The 23,704-nt window shown below is 52.6% G+C and overlaps 1 protein-coding gene, 2 long non-coding RNA genes and 1 gene segment (V, D, J or C); 3 read left to right on the top strand and 1 right to left on the bottom strand.

The window, feature by feature from the left end:
- Positions 1–22,952, top strand: part of LOC137844691 (T cell receptor alpha variable 1-2-like) — a 62,328-nt gene extending 39,376 nt beyond the window's left edge. Inside the window, 1 exon segment of the V gene segment in view lies at positions 21,284–22,952. Within this exon segment, the coding sequence occupies positions 21,284–21,409 (126 nt within the window).
- LOC137844708 (uncharacterized) lies at positions 474–1,835 on the top strand. Its single transcript, XR_011090002.1, has 3 exons — positions 474–1,054; positions 1,551–1,603; positions 1,700–1,835. It is a non-coding gene; the product is annotated as an uncharacterized lncRNA (long non-coding RNA).
- On the bottom strand, positions 7,203–8,516 carry LOC137844703 (feather keratin Cos2-3-like). The gene is made up of 2 exons (XM_068661243.1): positions 8,331–8,516; positions 7,203–7,961 (listed from the first exon to the last, which is right to left on the bottom strand). Exons 1-2 carry the CDS (start codon positions 8,433–8,435, stop codon positions 7,635–7,637), a joined length of 432 nt encoding a protein of 143 aa, XP_068517344.1. The 5' UTR covers positions 8,436–8,516; the 3' UTR covers positions 7,203–7,634.
- On the top strand, positions 12,733–18,928 carry LOC137844706 (uncharacterized). Its single transcript, XR_011090000.1, has 3 exons — positions 12,733–12,767; positions 13,198–15,877; positions 18,179–18,928. It is a non-coding gene; the product is annotated as an uncharacterized lncRNA (long non-coding RNA).
- Positions 22,953–23,704: the final 752 nt, after the last annotated feature.

Here is a 23,704-nt window from a genome sequence, read left to right as displayed (position 1 = left end):
GGGGGCACAGCCACAGTCGGGCCGCGTGGGGTCGCTGCCGGTGCTTGGAAGTCCCCTTGCAGGGCCTGGAGTTTAACAGCACGGGCCTGAGGGAGCCTCAGAACAGCCACACTGGGTTTCCTCCGTTTTCTGCAGTGGTCTTTTTTTCCAAGAGCTTGTTGTACAGGTTTCTTCCTAAGCCCAAATCCAGGACCTCTGGCGCTGAGATGACGTCCTGGCAATACAACAAATATCTGTTCTGGTCACTCACTCTAATGACACATATTGGAACCTTGGATCTTGCCAAAGGACTGAGTCACGAAGGGGTTTGCTGCACTAGCCCGCGCTGCTGAAGGTCTGCCCTTGGTGCAGGATTCACTCCCGTCTGTGTGTGCAGAGGTGCTGACTGCTGAGCAGAGCGCTGTGGTGGGGCGTCCTTCCCTGCCAACTTGAGAGAACGTGGCTTTTCCAAGGGGGTTGTGGGGAAGGGGTGGGGGAAGCAATCCCATCTTCATTGACAGCAGAGGTGGGTGCAGACCTCTGTGTCTGGGGCTGGGTTCTGGATGGGAGGGGGAGGCCACTGGGGACACTTGCCCCTTGCTGGGGCTGCCCACCTGCTGGGAGGGGCAAAAAGAGGGAAGCACACAGCAGCCATGTTGGTGTCCTTTTACCTTACAGCTGACCAAGTGAAATGTCCTAGCCTTCACAGGCCTGCAGTTGTGAGCTAACTGCACAAGTGTGATGCTCCCCCAGTGCTGGAACACTACTGGCTGGCCAAGGGGTCCTGGAGCACAGCAAAGACTGACTGGATTCCTTTCTGACTGCTTTAGCCACTAGTCCATCCCTCTCTTGAGAGCCTTGCTAGGGCAGAGGTGAGCCCCAAGGAGCAGCAGGGGGAGAGCTTTGCTCCACCCTCTGTGCTGAGGTTTAGAGGCTGCTTTGAGCTGGCAGAGGGGGAAGTGAACTTGCAAGCTTGAGCTCCCTCTTTCCAGGCACTACGTGGGCACCCTGTGAAGGCGAGAGCGTGACATGGTCCTGCTTTTCCTGGCAGCCCTGTTGGCACTGTCAGACTTTGGTGAGATGTGACTTTGAGGCAGGGCAAGCTAGGGTCAAGATGGCAGCCCATCATTTCTGGAGGGGGGAAATTGGACTCCTTCCTCCTGGAAGAACTAGAAGTGTTTTCTGTAGGGAGAGCAGGGGCTGCAGACCAGTATGGGAGACAGTCTGGGAGATGTCAGGAGCAACGAGTGTACAGGGATGAATAAGCTTCTACACTTTTCCTTTGCAGATGCCTAGCAGTCATACACGCATTGTTCATAGGTACATAAGGACTCAAATCATGGTGAGATACTCCTAAAAAGTAGGTAAGCTGACAGACTTGGTTATGGGAATTGAATAACACCTGCAGAAAGAAGAGTGCATGTGTACTTAGCTCCGCATTCTATAGCCCATGAAAAGGGAGATGGAGAGTGGGGACAGTGAACAAGTTGGTGAGCTGATAGACACAGGAGAGAGAGAGGGAGAACAGATACATCTTCAAGCAGTGCTGAGATGCTGTTCTGGCTTTGCAGGTCATGCACAGAAGGACTCTGTGGTGCAGTTTGCACAAGAAACTGCCATCCAGGTGGGACACAACGCTACTCTGCACTGCAATTTCTCCACCAGCACCTCTACACCCTATATCTTCTGGTACCAGCAGCGCCTGACCCAGTCCCCTCAGTTCTTGCTGCAGGTGAGCAAGTTCAAGCCTCATGTGCATTCTGAGAGGATCTCCTCTGTGCTCTCCATGGAGAACTCCCAGGTGCTTCTCCACGTGCAAGATGCCAAGCTGCAGGACAGCGCTGTCTACCTGTGTGCACTGAACCCACACTGGTGCCTTCAGCTTGCAGCTTTATACAGGAAGGTGCGGGTGCTGTGAGGTGCAGTTCCGTCTCATCACAGTTTGCATAGCGCTCTGAGCTGAGCCTGCCCAGCAAGGACACCTGGGGCTTGTGGTGAGCCAGCAGCCCCTGCTCCTGATGCCTGGCAGTGTGGTTAGCATAACCAACAGCAAGGCAAACATTCATCATGTGGAAGGGGCTGTTAATGTGCACCCCTGCCTCCTTGTCTCTCCCTCTCACTGGCCCCAGCATGCTGAGATACCCACCATTGTGGCGAGAAAGGGCATTGGTGTTATCAAGCTAGTAATCAAACTAGCAATTTATTTGTAGTAAGCTTTAGGATTTTGTAGTAATTTTTAGTATTTCTAGTAATTTATTATGAAACAATACATCCCTATTTACAACCACAACCTGTGACCAGTCCTCATTCCGCCAAGGATCCGTAGAGAACCTGCCAGTGCTCTGTAGTGTTGGGAGACAGAGCTGGGTGTAGTCAGCAGGAGCCTTGTGTTAGAATAATGAATGGTTCCCTTGAGAAATGGGCCCCACTGTGAAAGGGTTTTCTTGGAAATGGAAGGCAAGATGCAAAGCAGCAATGGCTAAGCTCAATACACCACAATCCAAATCCCTCAAGGAATGAATTTAATAAATGGAAAGATGCATGTACAGTAAGGAAAGAGAAAAGGAAGGAAGGAGAGTTAGCTGGCTGTTAGCTGCAATGTGGAAAATTGAGAAGGAGTGGGCTGGAAGGCGATCAGGCCCAGTCAGCATGAGTTTATGAAAGGCAGGTCCTGCTTGACGAACCTGATCTCCTTCTATGACACTCTGTGACGCTCTGGGTGGATGAGGGAAAGGCTGTGGATGTGTTCTACCTTGACTTCAGCAAGGCTTTTGACACCGTTTCCCACAGCATTCTCCTCAAGAAACTGGCTGCTCATGGCTTGGACTGGCGCATGCTTCATTGGGTTAGAAACTGGCTGAATAGTCAGGCCCAAAGAGTTGTCCCTGATTTATGGAGCTGTACTGGGACTGTCTGGGACAGAATTAACATTCCCCACAGTAGCCCCTAGGGTGCTGTGCTCTGCACTTAGAGCTAGAACTCCACTGCCATCGCAACAATGTTTGGGCAATTATGGACCAGCGCTGGCACAACATCAAGATTCTTTCTCCAACACCTCCAAAGCCAGGAAGTGGAGGGTTGGCAAAAGGAGGGAGGGGACATCACCATGGCAGCTGACCCATATCATCCAAAGGGATATTCCATTCCATGTGATGTCACACTCAGCAATAAAAGGCGGCAAAGGGGAAGGAAAGCGGGGAGCTCTCATTATGAAGACATCTGTCCTCCCAAACAATCGCTATGAGTATTGAGGCCCTGCTTGCCAGGAGATGGCCAAACATCACTTTTTGAGGGGAAGTAGAGAATAATTTTCTTTTCTCTCTGTGCTTCTGTGCAGCCCTTGCTTATTTCTCTCTCTTACTTTTCCCTTATATTATTTTTTTTTCTTCTCACCCTCTTCTGATGAGGGGGAGTAAGAGAGTGGTTGTGGTGGAGCTCACCAAGGAACATAAGACAGACCACTTGTCAGGGCAAGGCACATGCTGCAGATCCTGCTCCTGCTGAGATTCACTGGCATTGTTTTCTTTGGAGATTTTCTGGGATTTTGTGTAATTCTTCTTTGAAATGGAGAGCTCTATTCATCGAACAACAACACGTTGCTTCACTCCTACAGACTTGCCACATGCACACTACCACGTGCCAAAGGATGTGGACAGCACAGCTCTGTACAGCACAGCAGAGCTCTGTGCCTACTCAGGTGAGCTGCCATGCAGATCCCAAACTTCTCCATGAACAATCTCCTTCTGTTTCGGGACACCACAGGCAGTGAAGAGGATTCACTGCTTCATGCGGTAAATATTTTTGGAGAGAGGGAGAACGTTCACACTGCCTGGGGGCTATGAAAGGAGCAGTTGGGGGCTGCAGGGCTTGGAGTGTCATTCCTTTGGATGTCTGAGAAGTACACATCTGAGGCATTGACAAGGCAACTAGCCAGGCACAGCCTAGCCAGACAAGGTGTTAGGGGTGGTGATAGAGGGGGCCCAAGCATCAGGGAAGCAGAAACTGCTGTGGATGTGGCCCTGGGTGAGTGCCCCCTGTGGCCCATCATTGTGAGTGCACGTGACCCACTGAACCCACATCCTTTTCCCTGCTGACGCCTCACCCCTTGCCCGATGGAACAGGTTGTCCTTGTCCCCTCTAGGCTCATGCCATCCAACACCCCAATGAAGCCCCGTTCCTCTTGCAAATGCTAGGTTATCCCACCAGAACAGGACACAGCCAGAAACCCTGTCTGCTGCGTAGCATGGTTCCTCCCTTCTTTCTGGGGATGTGAAAGGCATCTACTCCTCACACAGGAAACAGAAACATTTCTATGGAGCAGAGGACCCCAAGGTAGAAAGAACAAGCTCAGTGGGGAAGACTGTCCTGACATCAGCCATGGCCAAACAGTGCCTGTGCAGAAGAGAGAAGAGAAGGCAGATGTAGCTGGGGAAGTGAGGACCCCACTGGGAGAGGAGACAAGAGCAGCCCCTGCACATGATGCGGCTCCCAGAGTTCCCAGGATCCCTGACTGTGACAATCCTCAGAGGTTGCTCCTGCTGGAGGAGGGAGAAACCCCAGGGAGCATTTGGGGCACAGTCAGAACAGAAAATTTATCTTTGCTGAATCTCCTCCTGTTCCCCCAGCAGGGTCATTTCCTGAGCTCTGTTCTCTTGGGGCTGGGAGGTGCTTTTCTGACTCTCTCTCCCACAGCAAACAAGAGGGTCGGTCTCAGCATGCACCGTGGGTATCTCATCCTCACTGCCTTCCTGGGGCAACTGCTGGGTAAGTGCTGGCTTTTAATCAAGACATAAATCTTCTTTTCCCAGGAAGCCCTCGTCAGCCTTACCACATTTATGTGAAAAAGAGATTATGAATCACAGGGAAAATGTTGGTAAATGTTGTCTCCTGTTTCTGGTTCTTGGACTGGTTATCTCACATTGCTGTTATTCTTCGAAATTTGGAATGAGGAGATGGAGAAGAGACCTCTCCTGCTTCTCTCGTCCTTTCAGTCCATCCCTTTTCTGCGTCTCTCTTCTGGTCCGCCTACTGTAACCAGAGAAGATTTCATCAGTCTCTGCCGTCCCTCATTTCTCCCTTTCCTATAGAAACAGACAGATTGTGTCCAAGTGGATACAGGGACATGAAAGCTCTCCTCCCATGGACATTACCAGGGTGTCCAGTCTGTCTTCTGCCTGATGTGTGAGGCAGGAGGAGCAGGCACACAGCACAGCTCTCCTCAGGGTCCGCTCTGGCCAGGGAGCTCTGAGCTCTGCCCCCACACCACCTTGCTGTGCCCCAGCCGTGGGGACCTTTCAGCCCAGTAAAGGACAGGGGGCCTTATCTCCCACAGGTCTGAATTCACTCCTGTTTGGCTGTCTGGAGATTTCCCCACAGAACTGCTGAACTTCTCTTTCTTCCAGAAACCACGGGGCAGGTGTCCGTCATCCAGCAAGAAGGACAAGTCTCCGTGGAGCAGGGAAACACCTTCCAGACCAATTGCACATATGAAACCTCCAACTTTAATGGCTTGCTCTGGTACCAGCAGAAGAAGGGACAAGCCCCTCAACGGATTTCCTATCAAGCAGGAGCAGGCACCAAGCAGAGTGACCGTCTCACCACGGAGCTGAACACTGAGAGGAAATCCAGTGTTCTGCGGCTGAAGGAAGTCGAGCTTTCTGACAGCGCCTTGTACTTCTGTGCTGTGAGTGACACGCTGGTGCAGGAAGGTGCCCTGGCTGTGCAACAACTCTGGATGTGGAGGGGACTTGTTCTCCAGAAGGATTCTGTCATTTCCAAGACAATTGTGAATCTCCAAATTGTGAATATGCTCCTCCATCTCAGACTTCAGTGTTAGCCAGGAGATAATTCTGGCTCAGAAGCACCTATTGATTATTGCTCTAACCCAAGCAATGGATGTGTTACACGTAGAAAGTCTCGGTCCCAGCGTGAGAGCTGGGCCGGGGCTAATACCTGATAGGCCAGACTCCAGAGAGGCCTGGATGAAGGCTCCATCCAGTGATGGCCCTGCACCACCTAAGAGGCTGGCTAGGCCAGGCTGACAAGATTTGGCCAGGCACAGGCACACAGGCAGCAGAGCTGGGGCAATGCCATGCTAGGCCTGAGCTTGAGCAGAGTCTTTGGACTAGGGGCCAAGAGTTCTTGTGAAAGTAAAGTACCCCCACACCACAGGGCCCCGAGGTGTGCTACTGTGGGAAGGCCCTCACCTGGGTGTGGAGAGCAGTGGGGCTACATGGAGCACAAGGGCCACATCATCCTCATGGCTCTGGGAATGACAGAGGAGCTTGGTGCCTGGGAGAAGATCCCCCAGCGTGTGCCCTGTGGTTGGGCTGGTGCATGCCCTGTGACGTTCAGGGCCCATACACAGATCTTGCTGAGTGCACAATCAGGTCCCATTCTCACTGCTATGTCTCAGCAGAGACTCTGGGATCCCTGCCACCACAGAATGTCTTTTCTGGAGCATGGTGCAATTGTGCCACCTATGGGGTCTCTGAGTTCCAGGGCCTGATGAAAGCTGATCCATGCTTGGGGAAAAGAAAGCAAGACTGAGCAGCCGTGAGTGTTTGGGCATTGGTCCCTGCCCTGGGCCTGCCTTTATGAAAAAGGAATTGAGTTCACAGGGCCTGGGGGCTCCAGTGTGTGGCCTGATGGGACTGGTACCAGTACGAACCTGTGGATCTCCTCAGCCCTATGCATCTTGGCAACAGCTGGGCCATGCCAGACGCTGTGCTGTAGTGTGATGGGGATGCACAGGGAAGCTGTTCCTGCTCTCCATGCCCAGACATGATGCCCATGATTAGGTGGTGGAGGAAATGTGAAAGTCGATGAGGGACAGAGGGCCATCACCAAGACAATTACCCATTCCCAGTTTCTGCATTCCTTTGGGATCATATTGGTCTCAGCCTCCATCCTTAGCACAGCTCCACCCAAAGCAAGACAAACACTCTTCCCCAAGAGCTGGGGCCTACAATGTCAACAGCGCTTGTCTAGGCGGAGATGCCAGAAGTCAAGGACTGGTGGCTATTGGCTGTGATGGAACTAGGGATGTCTTCCTCACCTTCAAGAGACACTGCCTGAAAGAGGAATTGCTGCAGTATGCCCCACCCTCCAGTGCCTAGAGGAATGAGGCAGTGCCCCCAGCCTATTCCCACTAAGGAATGGTTTTCTCCCTTGGCCATCAGTATCCAGATGAAAAGACCACACAGGGACACACTCAGGGTTGCTGCAAATGTTTATCAAGGCTCAGGAGGGAAAGGAGGTGACTCCAAGAGGAGGCCCCAAGATCGTAGCAAGCAGGAGCAGACAAAAATCTGTTCAGCTTTTCCAATGGCAGACTTGCAACAGGGCATCAATCTACCTGGCCCACATGGGGAGAGGGTCTACCAGGTCTCTCCAGACTGGTTTCTGGGGGCCTCACACAAAGGAGAGGGCAAGAAAGCAAAGAAAGAAAAAGAGTGTGTAGAAAACAGGATAGGAAGACGTTGGTCATGTTGTCATAGACTCCGGGCTGGCCCCTTCCTATCTGTCTTTACAGGAAAGCCAGAGATGGTCAGGTCCTCTTAGAACAACAACATGAGGTCTCTTCTTCCATCCATTTTGGCCAGCAGCATGTTCTGGGTTCCTGGGGTCCTGGTCTGGGGCACTGTCTGGCATCTTTAGCAGGGGCGGCACCTGCTGCCACAGTAGCGGCTGGTAATGCAGGAGAGGTCACAGCACCCAGAGTTGATGGGGACGCCGTCACAGCTGAGGATGCTGCCAACGGCAGCAGAGGTGGAGGATCCCACAGCCGTGTTCTGCGGGAAGGAGCTGAGGATGGGGCCGGGCAGGGTCACCACCACGGGAGAGGGCTGGATGACAATGGTGGAGTTCTGGCACTGCCTGACGCAGGGCTCGTTGCAGCTGCTGGCCAGCGGGGTTGGGCCGCACGGCTGGCATGGCCGGCACTGGTCGTAGCAGGACATGTCTGGGGGCAGGAGGTGCACCTGGGAGAGAGGGCAGATAGGAAGTTTAACATGGGCATGCATGAGGAGCAGCCAGTCACCCCACCCTAACAGATCCAAGGCACAGGCAGTACTGTGAGCTGGAGGCTGTGCAGGGATGTGCGAGGCATTCTTGGCTGCATCCTGACAGGGCCCAAAAAGAGCCACCGCAGCCAGGATACACCCTAGGCTCCAGCATAAGAGCCATCATACCAAAGGCCCAATCTTCCTCCATGACAAACCTTCTACCCCTTGACTCTCCCACAATCAGCAGTCCCAAGATTTGGCAGGGCACACAGCTGATAGCAGCTGAAAGGTCCAAGGAACTGAGTCCTCCTGTGGGAGAATGAGGGAGACAAGAAGGTGCTTCACACTCACCTGGATCCCAACAAGAAGAAGGCCAGAGAAGTGGATGAGAGAGCACGGAGCTGGGCTGGCTTTTATAGTGGGCCTTAGCTGCCCCATGTCCAGAGGCATCCCTTGAAGCAGGGACTATTTTCTGACAAGCTGCTCTTGAATGCAAAACATCCCACCTAATGATACGGGATGTGTGTTGCCTTCCTGTGATGCTGCTTTTCATTTCCTGCTTTATGTCCTTTCCCCAGAGAAGGCAGCTCCTGAGTGGCAGGTAGGGAGGCCTAAGTATTTCCAGGCAACACATGTCAGTGTGGGCAGAAGACTCAGCTCACGTGCTGGAAGAGTCCAGTAAAGGCAAATGTTTTCAGTCAGGGTGACTCCCTAGGGACTCTCTGGGGCCCTTTTGATTACAGGTGACCCAGCTCCTGCCTGTGACCCTAACCCTGCTGACACTGCCCTCAGGGAAAACCTGCTGGCCTGTTTTGCCTCCTCCTGCTCTGACCCAGGGGTGTCTGTAAAGGGGGAGAGGTTGTGCAGGGCCCTTTCTGGATCACAAAAGAAAGGCCCAACAGGTCAGTGGCTGTTTTAGTTAGAAGGAATAACAAGATGAATGTACACAGAAAGGAATGCTTTCATGTGCAGGTGATCCTGCCTTCTACCAGCATCGGACAGAGCCGGGTGGGTTTTCCCAAGACACACAGTGCAGATCCTGTCCATAGGGAATTCCTTCTTCACTCCCATAACTTGATGCCTTTCATTTTTTGCTTCAAAAAAAAAATGAATAAAATCATACACCATCTCCTCACATGACGCAAGCTTATTTCTGTCATGACACCCACCAGTGATCAGTCGGGGCACTCCAGCACTTTCCTTGCCACTGCTACTCAGGCTAACAAATAGGATTCTCAGGCCTTAAGTGCAAGGCCCAAGAAAGCTGACATTATGTTGTCAAGAGCCCTGGCTCCAGCGCCTTCTGCAAGGCTCCCAGTCCACCTCCCCTCTCTACCACGTCAAACCATGTGCTTTGCTCAAATGCTGTCCAGAATCTTTGCTGTACACTGTGTCACGTTCATGCACATGTTCCTCCCATGTGGGCACTGGCCTGTGTTGGGGCTATGTGGGACAGACTCAACATTCCCCACAGCAGCCCCTAGAGTGCTGTGCTCAGCACTTGGAGCTAGAACAGCATTGCCATCACACCAACATTGGGGCTATAGTGGGGCAGTGCTGACACAGCATCAAGACTCTCTCCAAGCCCCCCAAAGCCGGAAGGTGGGGGGTGGGCACGAGGTTGGGAGGGGACATCACCAGGGCACCTGACCTAAACCAACCAAAGGGATATTCCGTACTGGATGATGTCACACTCAGCAGGAAAGATGTGAAAGGGGAAGGAAAACCAGGGGTGGGCATACTAAGTCAGTGCTTCCAAAGACTTCGACGAACATCACTTGCTGATGGGAAGTGGAGTATAATTTTCTCTCAGTTTGTTTCCAAATACTTTTCACTCTTTAGTTTTATAATTATGCTTCCTTTTTCATTTAATTATATTGTCCCTATCTATACTTGTAAGCCCTTTAGCTTAAATCACATTCTCTCCCAACATCTTGCTTTCAGCAGGGGGTGTGAGAGAGCTGTGTGGTGGATGTTTAGTTGGCAAGAAGAGAGGAAGAAGGAACCTGAGAACAGCTGAACAATCACAGAACAAAATAGCCCAGAAGTGCCCACAGCACATATGCTGAAATGCAGCCTTCTGTATCTGAAGCCCTCTTTCTCCTGACCCTAAGAAGTTCATTGCCAATGTCAGTCCCCAACAAGGATGGGCCCACAACAGTTTGGATCCTTTCTTTAATTCTGTACCACAGGATTCAGAGTGTAAGAGCATGGTGGCAGTCACCCCTCCCTGCCTCTCCAGGCCAGGACACAGCTGCACTCCCCATGGCTAGAGAGTTCAAAAGGATGGCATTAGCTTTATGCACAAGGAGAAAGGCTGAGAAATCCTGCCATCTTTGTGCAGGCCCAGCCCTGCGTGGATCTGCTGCCGGTGCAGTGTCAGTGGTGTGTGGGGTGGGACAGAGGTCCCCCATGGGGAAACCAATGCCACACATACATCTGTGACTCATGGGCCTGGTGCTGAGTCATGCAGGGTCTGAAACCTTGGGCAGAAGTGGTACTGAACCAGAGGAACATGGGTCCTGGTGTTGCTGTGCTGTGGGAGGAAGGACAGACCCTGTGGGTGCAACACAGAAAGCCAAACAGACATGTGTATCGTCTACTCCCACTTCACAGGGGGATTCAAAGGACACAGAGCTGAACTCTGGAGATGAAGCATACTTAGTCTGGGGCTAATGCGTGCAATTTCAGAAATTGGTAGGTTTGGTTATATGGATGAAATATACATGGAAGCGGCGCTCACCCTTCGTTTGCCCTGCTCTGGCCCTACACAATCACAGCTCCTTCTGGGACTCGCTGTCAGTCATGCAGCTGCCTTCTGCAGAGAGCTTCTGGACTGCTGTGCTCCTTAAATACAACAGCACCACCAGTTTTCTTGTGCTCCTTGAGCTCCTGCAGGGTGCTCCTGGTCTCCCTCTGAACGTAGACGTGTGAGGAGACACAAGACACTGTCTGCTCACTCTCACTTCCCTGCACTTGTATCATGCCGGGGGCTACGTTCCCTCCTCTATACCCAACCCATTGCAAACTTCTCCCACAACAAAGTGGTGTCCATCTTCTCCAGGGCTGTGATTCCCTCCGCCCCATGCACCAACCTACAGCGTAAAGACCGAGAAGGTGAAGGAAGCCATGCGAAACCTGAGAAACAGAGGGAGGTTGTTTCTTTGTTTCCTCTGCTGTGTTTGCTGTCTCTGCTTTCAGGGCCATGCTGTTTTCTCTACTCTCTTCTGACATGGAGTTCTTGGGGAAGCTGCCATCACTGCTTCCACAGCAGCCCTTATTTTCTTTCATAGCTTTCAGCTCCTCCCTTCTTGTTTGCTACCCTAGAAGCAGCCCTTCAGCACTTGGGAGGGGGGCCGAGAGAAAGAACTGCAGGAAGCTGGAAACAACACACAGGGATACAAACCTGACTGATAGATGATGAGGGAGGAAGAGAGGAGATCAAATGTGGGCAGTCACAACACCAGTTGGTGGCCTATCAAGAAGCCACAGGGAGATCAGCTTGGGCCTTGCACCTCCTACAGCTGTGGGCTAGGACACACGCTGGGGTGGGTGCAGGACAGACCTATACAACCCCATGAGGGGACGTGCAGGGAAATGGGAGCCGGGAGGAGTACACTAGGGCAGACAGAGCAGGGTGTAAAAGGGGCTGCAGCCTGTACTTGCATGGCTGGGCCCTGCACATGAGCACCGCTGTCTGTCCTGTCCTCTTCTGGAATATTTCCTTACGTCTCCATAATCTCGCTCTGTCCCGTGAACACATGTGCTGCAAGGAGAACGTAGCAATTCCTCATGGAGTGGCAGAAGTGGATTTGATGCTAGCTGCTGGAGTCAGACTCAGCACGAGGACATCCCTGCCCTGTGCTGTCAGCTGCTGGAGCCAGGGGTCCCCCAAGCAGGGAAAGGGGGTCTCAGCCTCCAGGAAAATGTGGCAAGTCCATTTGGGGTCTCCAAAAGCAGCTACTGGGGGTACTGGCCTGCGTCTATCTTCCCCAAATGGGCATGCTTGTCCCTGCCTGTGTGTCTCCTGGGTACATGCTCAGCTACTATTGCCGTGAAGCCTGTAAATGGGAAAGTGGCAACTGTGCCCCTCAATCTGGGCAGAGACGCTCGACCGACGATGACAGCTCAATGGGCAGTGCCAGACAGCAGGGCCCCGTACGGTTTGGGGTGCTGTCGGGGCACTGTGTCCCCGGACCCGTTCCTGCTGCTGCCTTTCCACACCTGCAGCAGTGCCGGCCACAGCTGTGATATCAGCACACCACAGCACCAAGCTCCCAGGCCCAGCCCAGCCTGACCCGTTGCCCTCCACTGGGGACGCTTCAGGCAGGCAGCTGCTTTCTCCTCTCCCCCTTCTCTCCTCTCTACCTACTCATCTCCTACCCCATTCACTGCCCTCCTCTCCCCTTCCCACTCCCAAAGGAGATGCCGTAGCAGAAGGGCAGATGCTGCCTCTGCTCCCTCGCCCTTTCGCTCCCGCTCCATCTCCCACTCTCTCTCCCTCTGCCTCTCCTATCCCGGGCTGGGCTGCAGGACGGGCAGAGCCCCGCGGGCAGCAGCCGAAGCCCTGCCCGCCCACAGGCGCCCAGCACTCGCAGCCCGGGCCAGCCCCCGAGCGGCCCCGGGGCGGAGCTGGCGGCGCCGGGCGGCGGCGGCGGGGAGGAGGCGCCGCGGGCGGAGCAGAGCCGGGGCTGGCGGGGGCAGCGCGGCGCGGGCGGCGGAGCGGCGGGATGCGGCAGGGCCGGGCCGCAGGGCTGGCGGCGCTGGCCGCGGTGCTCCTGGGTGCGCGGGGCTGCCGGCGCCGGGGACGGGACGGGACGGGGCTGCCCTCGCTTCTGGCCCGCCGGCTTCTTACGGACCTCGCTCCCCTCTGGCCTCCCTCTGCAGCCATCCCGCCTGCCTCCAGCGAGCTCAGCCGGCCGTTGCCTCCCACCTTGCCTTGCTCCCTGCCTTCCTCCTCTCCTTTCGGCACACCCCCACTCATTGCTGCCTGCTTCCCTTCTTCTCCTGGCTCGGACTCTCCTTCCAAACAGTCCTGCTCCGACCTGGTCCCTAAATAACCCTTCCCAGAGAAATGTCCTTTGTGTGCTTTCTTCTGAGAAAAAGCTCGCATCGGCTGTCAACCGTTTTCTTCTGACCTTTCCCCTTTCCTGACATTTTTGGTGGAAGCAAAGCCATTTTCTGAGTTTTTTCCTTCTTTCCGTCTTGGCAGTGGCTGCAGGCAGAGCCCAGGTGCAGCAGGAGCCACGGGCACAGACCAGGGAGGGCTCCGGCATCAACATCTCCTGCTCACATCCCAACATCCAGTCATACGACTACATCTACTGGTACCGTCAGTTCCCGGGCCGAGGACCCGCATTCCTCGTGTGGGCTCGTAGTGGGTCTCAAGATGTGACGGACCCGGCAGGGCGGTTGTCGGTGGCAGGAGACCGCCGGTCCAGCACCCTGCGACTCGCCCGGCCCCGTCTTCGGGACGCGGCGGTGTATTACTGCGCCCTGAGAGCCACGGGGAGAGGAGCCGGGGCTGCGGCCGTGCAGGAACCGTGGCGGGCGGGGCCGGGCGTGTGTGGCGGGGGCGAGGCAGGGGCACAGCCCCCAGGGGGCGCTGCCGCTCCGCCCGCCAGGACCACCTCGTCCCGCAGCCGCAGGGGTTTCCCCGCCAGCCCGGCCCCTCCAAGGCACTTCGGTTCTGCTGAAAGGGTCTGGAGCCTGGGTGCAGCTGAACGGAGATGGCACCAGCCTGCCAGAGACACAGCCACAGCCGGAGCCACGTGGGCGTCCTGGCGTTGCTTGGAAGTCCCCTTGAAGGTTGGATGGCAGAGGGAGGCCAATGGGGACACTTGCCCCTTGCTGGGGCTGCCCACCTGCCAGAAGGGGCCAGAAGAGGGAAGCAGACAGGGGCGATGTCGTTGCCCTTTTGCCTTACCGCTGACCAAGTGAAATGTCCTAGCCTTCACAGGCCTGCAGTTTTGAGCTAACTGCACAAGTGTGACACTCACGGTGCTTGAACACTTCTGGCTGGCCATGGGGATCCTAGGGCACAGCAAAGATTGGCTGGATTCCTTTCTGACTGCTTTAACCACTAGTCTTGAGACTAGGGGGAGAGCTTTGCTCCACCCTCTGTGCTGAGGTTTAGAGGCTGCTTTGAGCTGGCAGAGGGGGAAGTGAACTTGCAAGCTTGAGCTCCCTCTTTCCAGGCACTACGTGGGCACCCTGTGAAGGCGAGAGCGTGACATGGTCCTGCTTTTCCTGGCAGCCTTGATGGCACTGTCAGACTTTGGTGAGATGTGACTTTGAGGCAGGGCAAGCTAGGGTCAAGATGGCATCCCATCATTTCTGGAGGGGGGAAATTGGAGTCCTGCCTCCCTGGAAGAAGTGGAAGTGTTTTCTGTAGGGAGAGCAGGGGCTGCAGACCAGTACGGGAGACAGTCTGGGAGATGTCAGGAGCAACGAGTGTACAGGGATGAATAAGCATCTGCACTTTTCCTTCTGCACATCCTCAGAGAGGAAGAGTCCCATGTTGGGCCAGGGTCTCCCTGCACAGGGGAGTGATTTTTACTCTTGTAATTAGGATACTACACAGTGAGTTCATATTAGAATACGTCTAATCTTTGTGTTTAGCTATCTATTCAAATTGCATTGTTAGGTGATATATTCAAAAGTCAAATGGAGCCAAACTCTCAAAGAAAAACGGAATAGCATAGGCTTTTTTTTTTTTTTTTTTTTCCTGAAGCTGGGAACCCTGATTTATGGAGCTGTACTGGGACTGCCTGGGACAGAATTAACCATCCCTTCAGCAGTCCCTAGCATGCTGTACTCTGTACTTGGAGCTAGAACTCCACTGCCATCGCTCCAATGTTTGAGTAGTTATGGAGCAGTGCTGTCACAGCATCAAGAGTCTTTCTTCAACCCCTCCAAAGCAAGGAAGTGGAGGGTGGGCAAGAGGAGGGAGGGGACATCGCCAGGTGTCTGCAGGGCTTGGAGAGTCATTCGTTTGGGTGTCTGAGAATTCCACATTTGAGGTGTGCTGAGGGAGGTATGGGGGGAGACAATGCAACTAGCCAGGCACAGCCTAGCCAGACAAGGTGTTAGGGGTGGTGATAGAGGGAGCCCAAGCATCAGGGAAGCAGAAACTGCCAGGGACGTGGCCCTGGGTGGGTGCCCCCTGTGGCCCATCATTGTAAATGCATGTGACCCCCTGAACCCACATCCTTTTCCCTGCTGACTCCTCACCCCTCGCCCTATGGAACAGGTTGTCCTTGTCCCCTCTGGGCTTGTGCCATCCAACACCCCAATGGAGCCCCGTTCCTCTTGCAAATGCTAGGTTATCCCACCAGAACAGGACACAGCCAGAAACCCTGGGCTGCTGCATAGCATGATTCCTCCCTTCTTTCTGGGGATGTGAAAGAGAAATCAAAGTGTCTTGTCCTCCCACAGGAAACAGGAACATCCCCATGGAGCTGAGGACCCCAGGTGAAGGTGCACAATCTCAGTGGAGAAGACTGCCCTGACATCAACCATGGCCAAGCAGTGCCTGTGCAGAAGAGAAGGCAGATGTAGCTGGGGAGGTGAGGACCCCACTGGGAGAGGAGACAAGAGCAGCCCCTGCACATGATGCGGCTCCCAGAGTTCCCCTGACTGTGACAATCCTCAGAGGTTGCTCCTGCTGGAGGAGGGAGAAACCCCAGGGAGCATTTGGGGCACAGTCAGAACAGAACATATCTTGTCACTGAATCTGCCCTTGTTCCCCCAGCAGAGTCATTTCCTGAGCTCTGTTCTCTTGGGGCTGGGAGGTGCTTTTCTGACTCTCCCTCCCGCAGTAAACAGGAGGGTCAGTCTCAGCATGCACCGTGGGTATCTCGTCTTCACTGCCTTCCTGGAGCTCCTGCTGGGTAAGTGCTGGCTTTTAATCAAGACATAAATCTTCTTTTCCCAGGAAGCCCTCATCAGCCTTATCACATTTATGTGGGGAAGAGTTTATGAATCGCAGGGAAAATATTGGTAAATGTTGTTTCCTGTTTCTGGTTCTTGGACCAGTTCTCTCATGATGCCATTATTCTTCGAAATTTAGAAAGAGGAGATGGAGAAGAGACCTCTCCTGCTTCTCTCATCCTTTCAGTCCATCCCTTTTCTGCCTCTCTCTTCTGGTCTACCTACTGTCACCAGAGAAGATTTCATCAGTCTCTGCAGTCCCTCATTTCTCCCTTTCCTATAGAAAAAGACAGATTGTGTCCAAGTCAATACAGGACATGAAAGCTCTCCTCCCATGGACATTACCAGGGTGTCCAGTCTGTCTTCTGCCTGATGTGTTCCTGCCATGGCCTCCAATGTCCTCCTGCTTGTCGGCACAGGCAGGGCTCCGTCCTGGTAAACTTATCTCCCACGTGTCTAAATCCACTCCTGTTTGGCTGTCTGGAGACTTCCCTACAGAGTTGCTGACCTTCTCTTTCTTCCAGAAACCATGGGGCAGGTGTCTGTGAAACAGCAAGAAGGACAAGTCACCGTGGAGCACAGAAATACCTTCCAGACCACTTGCACATACCAAAGCTCCAACTTTCAGGGCTTATTCTGGTACCAGCAGAAGAAGGGCCAAGTCCCTCAGCTGATTTCACATCAAGGCATAGTAGGCACCAAGCAGAAGGACCGTTTTACCACAGAGCTGAACACTGAGAGGAAATCCAGTGTTCTGCAACTGAAGGAAGTCGAGCTCTCTGACAGCGCCTTGTACTTCTGTGCTGTGCGTGACACCCTAGTGCAGGGAGGTACACTGGCTGTGCAACAACCCCAGAAGGGGAGAGGATGTGTCTGTGCAAGGCAGAGCTCTGGTATTGGGCCCTCAGCTCTCCCCTGGTAGTGCTTCTTCCCTTGTGGACCCTGAGATCTGCCAGGCAGATCCTCTTTCCCAAACAGGCTAGTGTCTGTTTGTAATGGCTGTGCAGAGAGGGCTGACTGACTGGCTGACCTGGACCACAGTGCTCTGCTGTTGTACCCTTTCCAGACTGCCAGAATAGGGCAAAGCCTGCTGGGAACCAGGACTCCCTCGGGGGCTTGCTCTAAGCCCTTCATCCCCAGGGTGAGTAAATTCATAGCAGCCCATGATTTAGCAGCTTGCTCCAAGCCCTGGCCAGGCCAGCCCAGAACAAATTCTCAAACTGGGCCCCAGGCCCAGGCCCCAGGCCCCTAGAACAAATTCTGACAGAGATTTGCAGGGTTCTTCCCTCTCTTCAATGAGTCAGTCGGTAAACTTGATTCACATCCCAGCCACCACGTTATCTCCAGGTTACATTCAGCTAGTCCATGTCCAAAGCCTGTGCCTGAGGGACAGAAAAAATAGAACAGCCCTTAGTGCCAAAGGCCTAAGAGTTCTCCATGTTCACCACTTTAAGCAATCAGAGCAAGAGATAAATGAAGACCTACAACCTGTTGTATTAGATGTCATCTTCTCAGGGGAGCTGGGGGCATGTGTGATGATCTCCAGCTCCTGTACAGGGAGCAGTGTCGTAGTGAAGCAGTGGTGTAGTGACCAGCTCCTGCAGCAATGGGGGATTTGCGTGTCTGTGCGAAGAAGGGCATCTTGCAGGATGTAAATGCCGAGACCAGACAGGAGAAACGAGGCTGTGCTGTTGAAGCTTCTCTGTCTCACAAACCATGTTGAATGTGGTGTTTTGACATCCTCAGGCTTGAGGAAACTCTGTTGTGTGCTCGCAAGAGCAAGAAGCAAAGCAACCAGGAGAAAGAAAAGCTTGGCCCAGGCAGCTCCCAGCAGGGGACAGCCATGGGCCCTCTTTTCTCTGTGCTCTCAGGGAAGGCAGCACCAGCCTCAGCCTTGTCTCAGCAAGGGTCTGACCTACCCCCGGGATCATTGCCCCAAGGATTCTCTGGAGACATTGAACACCTCTGCAGGAACAATGCTTTCCCTCTGGTTCTTGCCTGGGAATATGGCTGGGGCTGACCAGGCAGCCTCTGAATTCCAGTTTGAGAATTATAAAGGTAGAATGAATACAGGAAACAAAAGATCCCACAAGGAAGATCAGTATTGCTTAGAGGAAAGAAGAAATGCATTTAAATCACTGTTATCATCTTCTGAGCATTCAGTGACTTTGTTCAGAAAAAAATGAACTGGGAAAAGTAGAGAAACTAGAGAAAAAAACTTGCTTGTTAGAAGTTTATTTTACTTTTTGCTTTTCTTGCAGCATTCTTAAGATTAATTGGACTATTTTCTGACAAGCTCCTCTTAAATTCAAAACATCCCAGCTAATGATACAGGATGTGTGTTGCCTTCTTGTGCTCCTTTTGGAGGTTCTTTTGGATCACTGGTGATAAACACACTGCTTGCAAAGCATGTTGAAATATCGAGAACTAGCACAATCAACTACATGTAAGTTAACTTATGAAATAACTCTATTGGCAATGCTAGGTTTCCTGGGGAAGCATTTGGTATAACAAAGGTTTTGATCTCACTCAAGAGGTGTCCCTATGGAGGGAAGAGAGCTTCAGCACATTGACAGATCCCAGAGGTCAGCAATGTCCTGACTGGTCTGTGATGGTATCTTCTCTAACATTCTTCGTCCCTTGGGCCATTTTCATACTACTTTCTTACTTTTAGGTAGAGCTTGAGTGACTCTAGTCATACATACCTTTGCTACTAAGGGTATAAAAATTTCTCACTTTACCTTAGAGGTTTGAGCTTAGAGAAATTCAGAGTGCATGCTCAGTGAGGGGTGGTTGCACCTTGGGGGTGTCTAGCCTTTGGGCTGGAGGTGTGTTTTGGCATCATAATGAGATTATAATGAGCAAAGTTCATCCATGATTATCAGTTTGGCTCAGGGCTGGCTATGCAGTCTGTTAGGCCCATTGTACCATCAAGTTCCCCATCCCTGTGGTGATATCGCAGAGCATGGCCATGGTGTCTTCACGCCGCTACACCCTCCATGCTATTTCTCTTACAGTCATCACACCATGCTGCTCTGGTGTTGCCAACATCTAAGGTTGCAGGTTAAGTTGCCAAAGGGACAACCATGGAACAGATTCCTTCCATATCTGCTGCATCTTACCTTCTCACCCTGGAAGTTTCCTCAATACAGGCACCTTCTCTTACATACAGAAAGAAGGTAAGGTAAGAAAAAAATCTTTTCTTAGGTAAGAAAAAATCTTGTATCTTCTCCCAGTATGATGCAAGCTTATTTCTGTCATGACACCCAGGAGCACACATGAGCACAGGGCGCTTAAACAGATTCCCTTACTGCAACCAGCCTCTGAGGATGCACAGAATAACTCTATCATGTCAGCACTATGCTAATTATGCCCCGGAGGTTCACCTGCCAGCCAGGCCCCATCCCGGCCCCTCCAAGCCCCTTCAGTTCTTACAGATCAGACAATGGCGTCCAATGTGGGTCAGACCCATCTCGGTGTGAGGAGGCAAGACGGCACATGCAGTGATGTCAGGTGAGGGAAGGAACACACATGACAGCATGAGCTGTGTGTAGCACCAGGGAGACCTCCACACAGTCCTGCTCCCACTGCTTCTTTCAAATTACTAACACTTTAAGAGAGAGGCCTGCTAACTGACAGGTGTTGAAATTTGATGGAGAGATGCAAAGCTTCCTTCCCTCTCCATCTGCACTTCCCTTCTCCTCTCTGTGCTCCCCATGCTGGAGCAAGTCCATGCCCTGACAGCTGGCCCTGCTGACCCATGTGCTCCAGCTATATGCTTGAAAGTCACTTTCCTTGATGCCTGCGCCTCCTCTACCACTTTCCCTGTTCCTTGCCTGCCTAGACTGCACCTGGCTGCTGCCAACAACAGACCAGTCCCTGGCTCCTGAGGTACATTTGGAATTTTTGTCACGATCCATGAGTGCATGTGTTCCATACCAGGAGCCATTTTTGAAGAAGATCTTCTGTAAATACAAACAACACCATGAATTTACCACCACCAAACTGCTCTCCTTCCTTCAGATGCAATCTAAGCTCCTTCATCGCTACTTTTATCCATCAGAAACTGTCAGAAAGAGGGCGCCCTTGGCCAATATGTGCATGGTCCCCAGCTGGAGCACACAGGTGGTAACAGCGTAGGTCACAAGGGGGCTTCGGAGAACACGGGCAGGCTGGAAAAAGGGGTTGACCAGAACCTCATGATGGTGCAAAGAAGCAAAGAAAAGAATTTTCTTCTTAGTCAGGAAGCACCCACAGAATAATGGAGGGTGGGGGCTGGCTGCCATGGAAGCAGACCCACATGAAGGGATTGTGGGTGCAGGAAGAACCCAGCCGGACACTAACCAGCAGTGCACCCTTGCAGCAAAGGCAGCCAGTGGCCTGCAGAGCTGGGAGGGACAGGGGGTGTGACACGGTGTGTGGGGTGAGCCTGGGACACAGCTGCAGCCATGCTCGCTGGGAGACACTTCTGGTGCTTGGAAGTCCCCTTGCAGAGCTTGGGGTTAAACGGCAGTGTATTGAGAGAGCGTCAGAGCGGTTATGTTCTGGCACTGAGTTCTGGCACTGCCTGAAGCAGGGCTCATTGCGGCTGCTGACCAGTGGGATTGTGTCACTGGGCCAGCACAGCATGCACTGGTCATACAGCGACATGTCTTAAGGCTGCAGGTGAACCTGGGAGAGAGGGCAGGCAGGAAGAAGAGCACAGGGAAAAGTGAGGAGCAAAATGTCTTCATTCAGACATGATCCAAAAAGAGTGGTTAGGACCAATAAGGCTGCTGCCTCACTCTGAGATGAAAATCCAACTCAGCCAGGTCCTACACGGTCTCTGAGTCACACCTTTCCTAATGCCTCTCTCATGACCACCATCGCCAGGGAGACAGGCTGAGAAATCCTGAGCAACCTGATGTGATGAGACAGATCACTGTTTCTGTTCATTCCCAGTGTGCTGCTTGTTCTCATACTGTTATTATTAACGCATTAATTTCCAGGCTGCGCACCTGTGTCACCTGTGTATTTCATGCATGCTAGCTTGCTTTTGCAGTCACTATCACCGGCAATCCAAAGAACCTGTGTACCTGTTGCTGTAATAAATTGCACTTGATTGCATTGTTCCTAGTCGTGATAGATCTCATTAAACATGACTAGAGTAAGGGTGGTAATACGTTATTTGTGAATCTGTGACTGTGATAGTTCAGTACCCTGACTCCGACCAGGCCCATAACGGTTAATCAGTTACACCCCTTAACACGACAATACTGAAGTACCATCAGGCACACACACACACAGGTGTGCACACACAGTGAAGAGAGTATAGTCTGCTCATGTGAAACCCAGGGTTGGGATCTTACTCTCTACTGTCTCTGCAGGAACATCCTGGCTTGCTGAGGCCCTGCTGTGTTGTCTGTCCAGAAGATATCGAGTGGTGGAGGACAATGAATCCTGAGCAGCAGCTCCATCTTCTCCTTCCTCCTGCTGCCGCTTTCTTCACCTAGGGATGGAGGAAGATCTATAGAGTGCTTTCTTTCCTTGCTGCCGGGTTTGTCTGATAGCTGAGAGCTGCTGCTCTTCATCCTGGACTCAGTCATCGACCTCTTCATCCGGACTGGGAATACACCTGTGATGGTGATTGTGGTGCCCAACCAGCACTTGCATCCTTCTGTGTAGTTTGTCTTTGGCAACCTCCCCTTCACTGACATGTGCCATGTCTTGGTCGGGATGCCTCTTATGCTTTTAGACGCCTTCTCTGCAGGGAGGATCTTTCTTTCTTACCTTTTAGCTTCCCCCTCCTTCTTTCCTTCCCTAGAATCAGCCCTTCACCATTAAGGAGGGGGGCAGAGAGAAAGAACAGCAGGAAGCTGGAAAGAAGAACATGCATGGACACAAGCCTGACTGACAGGTGATGACGGAGGCAATGAGGAGACCAAACCTGGGCACGACTTATGGGCAGTTCATGGGTCTGCGGCTCTGTTTATGCCTCAGAAGTTATCATGTTGGGGATCTTTTCAATGGGGATGCTAATAAAAGAAGAGGCAAGTAACAAGCATACAGAGACTGAGACCAGAGAAAACAAACACAGAGGCAGTGACAAGACATAAACCTCACCATTCACACCAGTTGTTGGCCTGTTGTAGTGGGTTTACGTGGCAAGGTTTTGGTAGCAGGTGGCCATAGGTGTCTGTGAGAAGGATCTAGAAGTTGCCCCATGTTTGGTAAGGGCCCCACTGCTGACCAGAGCCGAGCCAATAAGCGATGTTGTTTTGCGCCTCTGTGAGAGCATATTTACGACAGGGAAAAACAAACAAACAAACAAACAAACAAAACACTACGCCACACAGCAGCTGGGAGAGTGAGAGGAATGAGGAACAGCCTTGCAGGCACCAAGGTCAGTGAAGAAGGAGGGCGAGAGGTGCTCCAGGTGCCGGAGCAGAAGTCCCCTGCAGCCTTTGGTGAGGACCATGGTGAAGCAGGATGTCCCCTTACAGCCCATGGAGCACCACCATGCAGCAGGGTTCCACGCTGCAGCCCATGGAGGAGACCACGGTGGAGCAGGTAGCCCTGCACCGACGGAGGCTGCCGCCTGTGGAAGACTCCTGCCGGAGCAGATTCCAGGACAGAGCTGCAGCCCGTGGAGAGGAGACCATGCAGGAGCAGGTGACCTGGCAGGAGCTGCTGCCCGTGGGGGACCCAGGTTGGAGCAGTTTTCTCCTGAGGGGTGGACCCCGTAGCACGGTCCCATATCTGGAGCAGTTCTGGAAGAGCTGCTGCCTGTGGGAAGCCCATGCCGGATCAGTTCATCAAGGACTGCATCCCGTGGGAGGGACCCCACAGCACAGGGGACGAGAGTGACCGAGAAGGAGCGACAGAGAAGAAGAGCTGTAGACTGACCATAACCCCCATTCCCCCGTTCCCCTGCACCGCTCGAGGGGAGGAGGTAGGAGAGGGAGGATGGGGGAGGAAGGTGCTTTTGGTTTCTTTCCTTTGTTTCTCACTTCTCTAGCTTGTTAGTAATAAGCAATAAATCTTACTATCTCTCTATGCAGTCTGTTTTGCCCGTTACAATAATTACTGTGTGACCTTCTTGTCCTTATCTCAATCTTGGAGCCCTTTTCATCATATTTTCTCCCCATTCCTCTTTGAGGAGGGGGAGTGATAGAGCGGCTGTAGTGGAGCTTGTTATAAGTTGCCCCCTTAATTAATTTTCAGAGAGCATTGCATTAATAATAGAAAGGAATTTATTGAGTAAGCAACAGCAAGCAAAACAGCGCTGGGCGGCCGGGGAGTCTCGGCTCCGCCAACGGCGCGCACCTCACCCCCCCCAGGGTCCCTTTTTATATCTTGGTGATTTCAGGATTACGCAGCACGTCCGGGTATGTTCTGCGACTGCGCGCACTGTTGCTAGGGGGTCGTCTCTGTCCCTCTGGTGGTCGTGAAGATGAAGGCCGTAGTCTTCCTCGGCGTTGTGGTTCAACTTCGTTCTTTATTTGGTCATGTTGGCCCAGCGTGAGACAGGAAGGCAAGATGTTGATACACTAGTTTAACAACTTATCAGGAGATGGTTACATGAACTTTGCAGCAGTGTTATTTTGAACAAAAGAGGCTACTGAGATGCAGAAGGAGAGAAGGGGAGAGGGTTCTCTTTTTTGTTACATTAAGCAAAGGAATTTTCATAGTGTCTAGCTAAGCATTATACAGCTCCTTACTTCAGCAGGGAGTTTTCACAACTCCCGTTCCTCAAACAGAACTCCTTGTTTTTACAAAAGACAATGAACAAACATTTATTGTGTATT

This window comes from Anas acuta, chromosome 25 (assembly GCF_963932015.1).
Source record: "Anas acuta chromosome 25, bAnaAcu1.1, whole genome shotgun sequence".
Classification (NCBI taxonomy): Eukaryota; Metazoa; Chordata; class Aves; order Anseriformes; family Anatidae; genus Anas; species Anas acuta.
Note: the sequence above shows the minus strand (reverse complement) of the source record. Positions and strands in the feature narration are given on the sequence as shown.

Excerpts from the sequence above, each read along its gene's own strand:
- LOC137844703 (XM_068661243.1), bottom strand. The coding sequence starts at position 8,435 with ATGCCTCTGGACATGGGGCAGCTAAGGCCCACTATAAAAGCCAGCCCA. Across the intron at positions 7,962-8,330 it reads TTGTTGGGATCCAGGTGAGT|GTGCACCTCCTGCCCCCAGA; the intron begins GTGAAGCACCTT and ends CCTCTCTCCCAG.